At 51.7% G+C, this 12,773-nt stretch overlaps 1 protein-coding gene across 2 annotated transcripts in view; it reads right to left on the bottom strand.

Moving 5' to 3' along the window:
• Eif2ak3 (eukaryotic translation initiation factor 2 alpha kinase 3) overlaps positions 1-12,773 on the bottom strand; it is a 51,619-nt gene that overhangs the window by 26,917 nt on the left and 11,929 nt on the right. For both annotated transcript variants that reach the window (XM_078027917.1, XM_040270665.2), the window contains exon 3: positions 228-422. In XM_078027917.1, the coding sequence (XP_077884043.1) occupies positions 228-422 (195 nt within the window). The remainder of the gene's footprint in view (positions 1-227; positions 423-12,773) is intronic.

Raw genomic sequence — 12,773 nt, 5'->3', positions numbered from 1 at the left:
ATTCACAGATCTAAACATAGGAATTGCATAAGGGGTTCATTATTTGAAGATGGAAACAAAAGAAATCCAATCAGGTGAATGATTTTAATATTTTGAGTAAAATGATCACTCTAAAGCTGGAAGAGAGACCAGCTATGAAACCCCTACTAGCATAACTACAACGGTGAAGAGGCCCAGGCCTAGAGAAGCATGTTGACTTTGTGTCTCCAGAACACGTGGCCACTCACCTTCCCACTGTAGGCACTGAGGCCATATGTCGTGAGCGATTTTCCTCCAACCAAAACAACATCGTCTCCAAATTTATAAGAAGCTTCGAGGAGAGACTCGACCGTGAAGGGAACCGTCTCCATGCTCTCCCGGTCCCGGTCCCACTGGAAGAGGTCCCCGTCCAGGGAAGGGATGATCACCTTGTTCCCAAACACCTAAAACAGAAGCTGGCTTTTAAAAAGGTCGTCGACTTTTATTTTTTATCTTTTCCAGTGCTGGGGAGAACTCAGGGCCCACCAGGCAAGTGCTCTACCACTGAGCCACACCTTCAGCCCCTTTCACTAGGAGGCAGGGCCTTGCTAAGTTGCCCGAGTTGGCCTCTAACTTGCCATCCTCCTGCCTCAGCCTGCCAAGGTGCTAGGGTTACAGCGTGCCCAGCAGGCTTTAACTTGAAGGAAGAGCAGCACCCAAGCTCCTGAGCAGCATAGGGAGCAGTCATCCCATCAGCTCAGGGTGACTGTGAAGACCTGCCAAGCGCTCCCAGGGTGTGCACACCACAGCCCTCAGGACTGGCCTTTCTCAGACCTTCTGTGGTGAGGAATAGCCGAGCAAGCCTGGGGAGCCCTGAGGCACAGGGCCACACGGCAGAGGGCAGCGTGTTTGCCTACGTGGGTGACAGGCAATACTTTCCAGGCCTGCTTTACCTAGGCCAGCTGCTGTCACAGACTCAGTGCAGAGAACACAGGGCTGACCCAGCCAGGGCGTGGTCCCTAAGCATCCTGACTGCAGCGCTCCTTGCTCAGGGGTCCTTCCCCTTCAGACAGGTGCACGGAGGCCCCACGCACAGGGCAGTCTGGAGGTCAGGAGGGACAAGCAGGCCAGACCAGCAGCCCATCCTTCAGAGAAGCCAAAGGGACTCCCATTGAGAGACAACTGCCCAGTAGGTAAGCAGATCACCACGTGGGGGAATGAAGTGCCATGGGCAAAAGGGGCCTGGATGACATGGGGGGCCATCCAGAGTGCTTGGGGTCCATGGTGCTGAGGTGGTGGCAACTGGCAGAGAGTGGGGGGAGGGTTGCCGGCTGACCACCATGCTGGACCTGGAAGGGCTTCCCAAGGTCTTGAGGCGGCCAACCTGTCATGAACAGCTGGGTGGGACAGAGGCAGAGCAGGCCAAGGCCAGGTGGGAAGGGTGGTCACCTGGGCCAAGCAGGGGGTGTCCTGCTGGGTTCCGGGAGCCCAGGGCGGCTCCGTGGGCATCGAGCCTCCTGAGCAAGAGCACTGGTACCTGCCTAGGCCACCCGGCCTGGCTGAGCAGAGTTGTCTGCTCTCCTTCAACCAACAGCACAGCTGCTTCCTCCTCATCCAGGCCCCAAACTTTGGAAAAAGGCAATGTGAGGTGGTATGAAGACCCCAACACCCCCTCCCAACCCACGCTGGGCGGTACCACCCTTGGAACAGCTCCTCTGCCCGCTAGCCCTCTCGGTCGGTGAGCAGCAGGCATTCCCCACCCTCTCTCAGGGGCTCCACTCTCCCTTCTAGTCCCCAGTCCCCACCCTGGGCTCTGGAAGAAGCTGCCTGATTCTCACTCCCTCCCTCACCCCTGGCCTCAAACTTATGATCCTCCTGCCTCAGCCTCTGGAGCAGCTGGGATCACAGGCGTGCAGCTGGCACCACGGTGTATGTTTGACTTCTCTCAAATGTCGTGCATAAGGGAGAGATCCAGAGAGAGAGAGAAAGCACAGTGCCCTTGCATCAGTGAAAAAGCAAACCACCGGGGTTGGGTAGGTATAGATCTGGGTGCTTAGGGTTCTCTGTGCTGCCACTTTCATTTCTGCAGCTTTCTGTAGTTTGAACCATTTCCAAGATGTGAGGTTACACATAAAGGTGGTCAAGAGGCTTGTGGGAGCTCCATAATTAAATGCAGAGACCATAAATTGAAGGTTCGCCACAATTCTGGGAACTTAATTTTTTCATCTATTACTCTTCAAATGGGGCCAGGCGTTAGTGGTCAGCAGCAGAGAGATGGCTCTCCTGCACAGCAGCAGCTGGTCCTAAGGGATCATGGGGCTTGTAGGTGCAAAGCACAAGTCACACAAACATGATCTGTGCACTCCAAAAGAAAACAAAACTCAGATTTGATTTATTATATTTTTATTTTATTTATTTATTTTTAAATGGTGCTGAGGATCGAACCCAGGGTCTCGCATGTGTGAGGCGAGTGCTCTGCCGCTGAACCACAGCCCCAGCCCTCAGCTTTGATTAAGAGTGTGGTTTAAGTTGGGTGCAGTGGTGCACGCCTATAATCCCAGTGGCTGGGGAGGCTGAGGCAAAGGGTCACAGGTTCAAAGCCAGCCTCAGCAACTGAGCAAGGCCCTCTCTCAAAACAAACAGAAAAGGGCTGGGCATGTGGCTCAGTGGTTAAGTGCTCCCAGGTTTAATTCCTGGGCCCCCCAAAAATGTAGTTTAAACAAACAAGGAAGTTCAATATGATTGACCATGTTGAGAAAATTGCTTTATTTCAGGAGTTCAATCCTCAACAGCATTAACTAAGTGCAAAACATAAAACGACAGAAAAGGAGGATGACTCAATCCTGAGTCGTCATGTCACATTTCTGGGCTGTGACTGCAAGGGCCATTTTGAAGGCGCTGCTTAGCACCAATTGGCTGCTGATGAGTCACTGGGCTGCTGACCTCGCCCTGGCCCTCTGCAGGCCTTGGGCTGCACATGAGGAAGCAGATGGTGTTTTTCCTTGAGAGCCTGAGAGGGCTTGTGTCCAAATGCTGCTCAGGTAGGGATGACATCATCCTCACAGTGGCATTATCTCACCACCAGGCAAAGGATGAGTCATCCTCTTGGGCTGCAGGAGCGTTTCCTCCCCCTCCCCAGCCCTCCTTCCCCTGCACAGACCTGTCCCTGCGAGATGCTATGGGTTCTGATTCGCTGCTCTGCATCTCAAGCTCATTATGGATTTGCTGTTTGAAAAGGATAAATGCTTGTTGTTTTGTGTTTGTTTTCTCCGTTTGTTTTTCCCTGTCCATAATTTTAGAGTAAAAGGTCTGGCACCTGCAGCACAGCAACCGGGAGTCTTTGCAGCCACCAAGCAGTTCAATAAGGCTATTCAATTCTGCTCCTGAGGAACCCAGGTGGCCTAAGGAGCACCAGGCACAACCACGGCAGGCCCTGCTGCTCTCACTGCTGCTCACTGAGCTCAGGCGCAGAACCAGAGCTGGGATTTTCAAGTGGAAGAAGGAACCCCAGTTAAGAAACAAAGAGGTCCGACTGCTAACGCAACCACCAGGAGCAGTGAGAGCCCACATTCCTCAGCTCTGCGACCACGTCACCTCCACCTGTTACATCCGACTCCCCAGGCCCCCACAGGCACACCTTCACCCCACTTCTACAGGCATCCGTATGTTGAGATGCTAGATCGTCTGTCCTAGAGAAATGTCCCACAGTCAGGATTTTGCATGCCATTTAACTTGTTCCTTTATTCCCCGAATTTCCCAAAAAGTGTGATGAGACTGTGAACTTGGGCCTGATGTAAGTTCAACGTTTTGTTCGAGAACACTTCACAGCTGCTGTTGTGTATTTCCTGTTACACTAGAAGTTCGCAGCTGCAGCCCACGGGCCAGGTCCAGCCCAGTCACTTTTTGGGAAAGGAAAGTTTTATTGGCACAAACCAGACGATCGTGTGCATATCATCTACAAGTATGTTTGAAGCAGAGTTCGTTAATTGCAATAGAGACCATGTGACCAGTACGCTTTCTGTTGCTGTGACCAAAATACCTAACAGTGTAGAGCTTATTCTGCCCTACAGTTTCTAGAGGTCGGTCCTTAACCAGCTGACTCTTGCTCTGGGCCTGAGGCAGACCATCATGCTGAGGGTGTGGGGGAAGGCAGCTGCCCAGATCAGGGCAGCCAAGAGGCAGAGATAAAGAGGGGAGGTAAGCACCCTCCAGGACACGCCCATGACCCCCCCTGCAGCCACACGCCCCTGCCTCCAGTCAGCACCTCCTTGCCCCACACAAGCTGGCCCCACAGGAGACGTCTGGTGACCCTGTTGTGTCACGCCATGAGGTACAGCATTTGGTGGCCTGGCTTCCACTGATGTACTATCAATCCATAGGCTCAAGGGGTCAGCCCCATCCCTTCCTTTAAAAAGTCTCCCACCTTAATAGTTACCGATGAACAAGTGAGTAGATAAAATGCTATCTCCAACTCTGTCATTCTTTCTGCATTTATTAGCTCTAATGTCCCTATGAGGAACTTCCCCTTCTGCTCTGGAAGCCAGCTGTGTGTACACAAGCACATCGGCAACTAATAGCTGCACCACTGTGGAATCCCAATGTGGGCAACCCGTGGGCACCGAGCCTGGGAACACTGGTGAGGTCAGCAAAGAGCAAAGGGACATGCTGGCTGGTCCCGACGCCAAAGAAGCCAAGTTCACGGACAAGCCAAGAAGCCCCGAGGGTCAAAAGAAGAATGGGGAGGAAACGTGGCAAGACACAGCATCACCAGGGGTTGATGTGAAGGCAGAAGGAACAGACAGTCAGGAGAGGATGGAGGACACCACCACGGCTGCTCCAGGGCACACTCCCCTGCCTGCTTGGAATCCAGGGAGCCTCCATAGGCCACCACAGGAAGTGGATGATACCAGGATGACCCCAGGAACCAAGAATACCCGGCCTCACCAATGCTGGGAGGTGCGAGGGGTGTCCCCGAGCTCTAGGGACATGCAACCCCTGCCTCCTGTCACCTGGAAACTCCCCTTACCAGGACAGTACCTCTGGAGCCACAGGATGCTCTGCACAGAGGCTGAGGACATTGGCCACACAGGAAACCAAGACCTACCGCAGGTGCGCAGCACACCTCGCTGGCTCGACGACAGTTTTGCTGGCCAACACAGTTGCTCACACTACTTCACTGGCCCCATGATCCTCCTCCATGGATATTTTAAAAGGTATGCCTTCTGGACCCCCAGATTGCTGACTGAGGGTCTCACCGCTTAGGTGTGCACAGGCCTCCTGACCCTTCCTGGTTTTTCCTGTGCTCCCAATTCTGCCACAGTGAAAATGAAAGGAATTCATTCTCTTCTGCTATGGACCTTCAGTGACACTCAGATGAATCAAGGGCTGACTCCGGGAGCCTTGTGCCTGTTCTAAACCATTTAGCCATCGCTAGCCATAGAAATACTTACAGTTAAAAATACCTTTCAAGTACTCACACCAAGTAACAGGAAAAACTGAAGGAAGGTGAGAAAGTCCATAAAATCCCACCAGAGCCATCCAGCCCTGGAGACCCTCAGCCCCACCAGAACCACCCAGCCCAGGGCATCTGCAGCCCCAACAGAACCCACCCAGCCCTGGAGACCCTCAGCCCCACCAGAACCACCCAGCCCAGGTCACCTGCAGGCCCAACAGAACCCACCCAGCCCTGGAGACCCTCAGCCCCACCAGAACCACCCAGCCCTGAGCACTTGCAACCCCAACAGAACTCACCCAGCCCTGGAGACCCGCAGCCTCAACAGAACCCACAGAGTCCTGGGCACCCACAGCCCCACCAGAACCCACCCGGTCCTGGGCACTCACAGCCCCACCAGAACCCACCCAGCCCTGGGCACCCACAGCCCCACCAGACCCACCCAGCCCAGGGCACCCTCAGCCCCACAGAACCACCCAGCCCTGGGAACCCTCAGCCCCACCAGAACCCACCCAGCCCAGGGCACCTGCAGCCCCACCAGAACCCACGCAGCCCTGAAGCGATCATCCGCTCATCCGTGATCACCGCCCTCTCTAGATGCTGCATTTGGAGGGTGGCCCTCATTGTTCCCGTCTCCTCTGCATATTTCAGTTCTTCAAAATGATCCACTGTATCGGACATAACTCAGTAATTCTCAAACTCAATGAGCCAGCTACACACACAGACAGCAAGATGACTGATGCCCCCAAACTGTTGCACTGTGGAGACACTGTTTCTTTTTCCCTGGAAACAGGAGAATTATTCTGACAGGGAAAATACCAGCAAGACTGCTGAAAGTCAAGGTCCCTGGGAGCCATACCCCACCCAGGCCCAGGGAAGGAGCATCAGGGCTGACCACTAGGGGGAGTGCCTGAGAGCAGGGGCCCAGAGATTGCACAGCTGGTCCCCAGAACACACCTCAAGAGACAGCTAACTGCAACCACAGAAGGAAAAGCCCAGAATGATGTAGCCCTTGTTATCTTCAAAGGCTGTGAATCAATAATCGAGAACAATCAGCAAGGAGGTGAGAAGGGTTAAATTATCTTTCCTTGCCTTAGTCAACCCACAGAAGATCTCAAGGGAGACTCCCAAGCTGGCTTTTCAAGCAAACCTCACACACCTACAGCGAGAGTACACAGATTTTAACAGTGGTCTCTGCCTTCGCCTGGATGAACACGCATTTGTGAAGTCAGATAAAGGACAATCACCGAGACACTGCATCCAAAACAGGGGGTCAAATCAATTTCTCATCTAGTAACGTGTGTTCTGGAATAAGTTGGTTTAGGTCACAGCACTGCTCTCAGCCCTGCTAAGGGATTCATAAAACAAAATTAAATCAAAGCACTGTTTCATGTCTATAATTAAAAGAAAAGCAATTAACCCAAGCAATTATTTAAATATCGGCTTGCTACATAATTGACATTCTTCAAATAAACCACCATCTCAGACAACCCAGCCAGACACAAAATGCACTGTTAATGCGCAAATGGAGAAACGCAGAATGAATGACTTGGACAACTTCAGCAGGAGATACAGAATCTTTAAAAGTGACCTTTTAAAGGGCCTTTCAGTAAAGCAGCCCAAGGGTCTGCCAACGGACCCCTACTGGGAGTCAGCAACCACAAAGGTGCCCCCTTCAGAGCCACCCTGCTCTAAGGCCTGGGAGGTACAGCAGGGTGGGAGAGAGAATGGCACCACCCTCAAGCTGGCCTGCCTTTCCCTGCACCTGCCTGAAACAGAAAGGCAAGGCCCCGGGGAGAAGCATGCCCAAAATAAAACAAAGCCCCAAACTAAGTATAGGCTCACAGTAGAGCTGTTTGTTCTTTTAGGGAGGAAAGAGGGGCATAAAAAACAGGAACAAAGGTGGTGTCTCTAAATGATGAGATGATAAAGGTGTTTGTTTAGTATGAGTTATATACACAGATGCAATTACAATATTCTTTACAAAGCATTCGAAACAGAGGAAAGAAGGTCTTTGTATTTATATGCATGTTGCAAGACATAAGGAAGTAGACAGTTCAAGGATCTTATCTACACAGATTTAAAGTGTGATCCAAAGGACACCCAGAGACCTCCCAAAGGAAGACTGTTAGGCTAATACTGTGTAAAACAAAATTCTAAGACAATCGGAGAATCCACAGCCAAGGATGCCTCAAAACTGTGGTTTTGCACATGTGCATGTGCAACATAAAGCATTTCACCTCAGCAGGTCTTCTGAAAACTAAACACAAAATGCTGAGCTGCTATTAATGTCAGAAGAGACCAGGCTTAGTAGCCAGGGCACATGTGTCAGCCTGCAAGGATGAACTGTGGAGCCGTCATCCACCCTCACACATGTGCCTGTGAGAGCTCCTCCTGTACTGATAATCCCCTGAGGAAGTCTGTAGACACCCAGTCAACAGCAGAAAGCGGCCATCCAGAGCTGTGCCCCCAGGCAACCCGCTTCCTAACACAGGTAAAACACCTGCTCTTAACAGAACTGTCACTCCCCTCCCCAGGGACTTTCATAGACAGGACTAAAACACCACTAAAGCAGCAGAATGCAACTTTCATACGCCTTCTGGGTCAGACAAAGTGAAAGATGGAGTCAGCAAGCCAGGGCCAAGGACACACACCCTAAGGTCATGCTTCATTCATTTATTTTAAAATTCCTGAAATGTATGAAAAGACTAAGTGCCCAATTCCCCTGGGACATGTATTTCGGTGTTTCCTGTTCTTGGCTCTACTGAGTCCTGAAGTCAGAGCAGCCTCTGGAGAGTTAGTCCAACCCGTTGCTTTAGCAAGGAGGAAACTGAAGCTGTCCCGCAGCTCACAGAGCCTTCGGTGGAGGAATCCAGACTAGGACAGAAGCTCCCAAATCTGAGAAGGCACACAGCCTAGAGAGCTCCCGTGCCGCCTTTAACTTTTCCAGCAGACGTACAAGTGATCCATAATCAAGTCCTCAATCAATAACCACGTAAGCATTACCCAGCAGACCAGACTCCAGACCAGACTCCTCACGGTTCAGCTTCTCTCTAGACTGATAAGGAGCTCCTGCTCATCTTCACACCTCTCCTGCTGAAAGCAACAAGAAGCTGACCTGTGAATTCAGGCGTCTGAGGTCTCTGTGGTCACCTGGGAGGCACCTGCTGCGTCTCCCACACACATGCAGGTCCTTCTTCCCACAGCTGCAACGAGCCTCCTTCCTGCATGATCCTTTCCCTCCAAACCACAGGGTACAGTCAGTAGAACCCACCCTCAGGGAGGTCAGCACCCTTCGTAAACTACGGCTCTCGAAGTGTTTAGAGATGTGTTCTTTCTCCATGCTCCCAGCTCAGGGCACTTCAGGTGGCAGATCCCTCTCAGCTCAGAGCACTTCTGGTGGCAGATCCCTCCTAGCTCAGGGTACTTCTGGTGGCAGACTTTGATCCTGCTTTGTGGTCTTGTCCCAGCTTGTGCGCGTGACTTCTGGTTGTGGTGCAGAACGCATCTCACTGAACAGCAGACAGCTCATGCTCATGACACTCTCTCCTCTCTTGCTGGTACGTTCAATCCCACAGATGTTCTCAAGGCATTTCCATCATATGCTGGATCAGCAATTCTCAAAGTGTGGTCCCCCTCGAGGGGCGCACAGCTTCATGAGACGCCCCTGTTCCTTATGCTGTGGCTGTCTACACTGACGGTAAGGCAGTGCTGGCTGCCCCTGCTGGCGCCTGAGCACAGACTGGGTCAGGGCTCGGGCTGCACTGGGCTAGGCAGGGCAGGGCAGGGCAGGGCAAGGCAGGGCTGGGCTGGGATGGGACTGGGACTGGGACTGGGCTGAGGCTGGGTCAGGGTCAGGGCTGGGGCTGGAACAGGGCAGGGCTGGGGCTGGGGCTGGGGCTGGAACAGGGCAGGGCTGGGGTTGGCTGGGGCAAGGGCTCACAGGGACTGGGCTGGGACTGGGCAGGGGCTGGGGCAAGTGCTCACAGAGACTGGGCTGGGACTGGGCTGGGACAGAGGCTGGGGCTGTGCTAGACAGTATTGGGGCTGTATTGGGAAGTACTGGGGCTGTGCTGGGCAGGGCAGGGCAGGGCTGGGGCTGGAACAGGGCAGGGTTGGAGCTGGGGTTGGGCTGGGACAAGTGCTTACAGGAACTGGGCTGGGACTGGGCTGGGGCAGGGCTGGGTAGGGCTGGGACAGGGCTGGGACAGGGCTGGGACAGGGCTGGGTAGGGCTAGAGCTGGGCAGGGGCTGGGGCAAGGGCTCACAGGGACTGGGCTGGGGCTGGACAGGGCAGGGAAGGGGCTGGGGCTGGGCAGGGGCTGGGGCAAGGGCTCACAGGCTCTGGGCAGGGGCTGGACAGGGCAGAGCAAGGGCTGGACAGGAGCTCCACTTGTATTCAACAGGCAACTGAGGTAACTGTGGTTATGCGAGGGGTATATGGCAGACACTTTCTCAGAAATGAATTAAGTAGACTCTCAGTTTAAAGAATTTTCAAGATTTTAAGTGAAAACTTGAGGACTGGAAAGTGTGTATCTGCCAGTGTCCAGCTGAGAGCTTCTAGTCCTCCAGGGTTCTCGGAGGCTGGGTGCGCAGCACAGCGACAAACGCTTGTTTAGCATCCAAGAGGCCTGGGCTCAATCCCCAGCACTATGGCAATAATAATAATAATAATAATAATAAAATATTTTTCTGATGAAATCAGCAGTAATAATAATACTGAGGTTTTTTTGGATGTCCTGTAGGGAAACATAGTCAACATTTGTAAGATCTACTGTAACTCAGTGAATATGTATTCTCTAAATGTTAGAAAATCATGCATGAGTAAAAGTCAAGACAGATGAAGGATGTTAATGTAACAGAGCACAAAATGTTCACTGCCATGGTTTTAGATTCACAGTAGAACTAACCCTTAAAGAAGCTCCCACTTGTTGCAGGGCAGTGTCTGAAAAAAACCTGCACTCCTATTTGACAGATTACTGGAATGCTTCTCTCTTCTCCAGCCATGGCACACACATAGGGCTGAGTTTCCCCTTCATGTAATTCCCACAGAACAACAATGCAACATAACTAACAGAGGCAGATATAAAAGTCTGGGCTTCTGTTACACCAGAAATTAAAGAGATTTACAAAAATTTAAAACAATCCCACTTTTCTCATTGTTTTTGTACTAGAAAATAGTTATTCTTAATAAAAATGTTATTTATGTTATCATGCAACAGGTTTGTTATTTATTTAACAATTTAGTAAGCCTTTTGGAGATTTGTTTTAATTTTTAATCTTGTAAACAGAGATAGATGTAATCCATGGAGAAAAATGCTCTTGGGAGCCCTTGATAAATTTTAAGAGTGTAAAAGGGTCCAGAAGGCAGAGCATGGGCCACACTGGGCTGCGTGGCCTGAGCTCCTGACGGGGCTTTGAGCAGATAATCCTGGAGTCTCAGCTTTCTACTTTTACAAAATGGGAGCAACACCCAACCTGAGGACTCCGAGGGAACTGCAGTATGGGGACCCACACACAGGGCAGGAGGCCAGAGCCGCCAGCAGGTCTGCAAACCGGACACGTGCCCTGGAGAAACACTCCCAGGACCAGGTAAAGTCCAGCAGACTCACTGGGCCCTCACAGGTGGTCAACGCCTCCAGGGTTTCTATTTTATTTTTCTTGTAACATAGAAAATTTAAACCTAGATAATGCAAAGTGCTCTTAGGATTCTGGGGTGAAGAGTGGCTGTTGAGCGTTTCACTCATCGCTGTCAAGGTGCCAGCACAACTCGTAAGGCACACCTCAGTCCACATTTCAGAGCACTCTACCCACGGAGTGGTGGCTGGGGATAGGAGGGACCAAGGACACTGACAACAGGAGAACCGCGATAAACCGCAGAAAATGGTAAGCTTTAGGGACGGCTGGGGAGTTGGATGTAGTTCAAACAAGGCTGGCTCATTTGCCATTTGTAAGAAAGCCTTTGGACACAACTGGCTGCTTATGATTCACACTTAGCAGCACTTGAGTTATCACAACACTCACATCCTGCTTTGCCAGACCATGCAGCTTATCTGTGTGCATGTTTCTCAATCTGCAAGCACACATGCTTTGCACCACCGCAACACACTAACATCACCTCAGCTGTAAGCAGCTTACAATCTTCTCGTTCTGCTGACCATCCTTTATGTCTAGTTTAAAAACAAAGCAGAACACGCATACTCAAGCACAGTCCCAGCAGAATGCAAGAAGAGAAAAGTTCGGCTGGAGCAGCACCTTGTTTGAATACCATTCAAAAAAGTCTGAATATCAACTAACAGTTTAAGTGATTCATAACCACACTCCTATGTGCACTGTGATCCACAAAACCATGGAAGCTCGCTGCTCTCAGAAGACACCTCAGTACGCTGTCTGGCGAGCAGCAGGCACTTTGAGGCCTGGCCTGGGCTCAGCACGCAGCCAGCGTGGAAATGTGACCGTGCTGCTGTCCTGAGTTCCCGCCCCGCCCCGCCCCGGGCAGCAGAGGAGAGTCTGGATGCTTTTCTGGGAGTGGAGGGAGGCCTGTCCTGACAGAGGGGTGACTGGTGACAGCCTCCATCAGAAAGTTCCACGAGCACCACTCAGGTCAGGCTCAGGCTCCTCTTGGCCTCTCCCAAGCTCACTGCTGGTGGGCACTGTCCTGCAGCCTCCAGTGGCTGAGGAAGGAGGACACTCTGAAACAGGCAAGTGCCGCCACATAGCAGTCACAACCCAAAGGCTGGGTTTACCTTAAGTGACTTAGACCGTGGAGACGCAGCTCCTAGAAAAATGAGTTCGCTCTCCATAGAGAACACTCCCCTTGCCTCTCCATCAAGGCAGGCAGTGTCCCCAGCACTGACAAGGACACTAAGCTGGGGGGCTTGGCCACTCGACCGAGTGTCAGAGCTTGTGCCCGAGCAGCTGTGGGCAAGGTGTCTTTGGATCTGTGCTCCACCTTGCACCACTGTAGAGCTCAGAACTATTAAGTACAAACTTTCTGCAAGAAATCAACTTTGTCCTGAATTTCAAGAAAATTCCATATGAATTATGTCCACAATTAGGACATATGCTTAAGGGAAGATGTATAGAATAGTAATTATGGTATTTTGCAGCGTGGATTTCTAACTTATCAAACCCAAGTTTTTTATTTATATTTGCCTTATTATTCCTAGGGCTCTATAGCCAAGAAGTCGGGCTGCACGGTCGCGTGCGACACTGATGGGCAGGTAATGTTCCTCAGGCACTCTGGGACCTACTCGCTCAAGGCCGAAATCACCCTCAGAACCAGGTGCTATGATTCACACTCCCTCGCAAGAGGGGAACTGAAGAAAGGAAAACTAAGTGACTGCCCACAGGGTACCGCAAG

The sequence above is a fragment of the Ictidomys tridecemlineatus genome, chromosome 12 (genome assembly GCF_052094955.1).
Source record: "Ictidomys tridecemlineatus isolate mIctTri1 chromosome 12, mIctTri1.hap1, whole genome shotgun sequence".
NCBI classification, from domain to species: Eukaryota; Metazoa; Chordata; class Mammalia; order Rodentia; family Sciuridae; genus Ictidomys; species Ictidomys tridecemlineatus.
The sequence above is the reverse complement of the archived record's forward strand: the minus strand, read 5'-3'. Positions and strand labels throughout refer to the sequence as shown.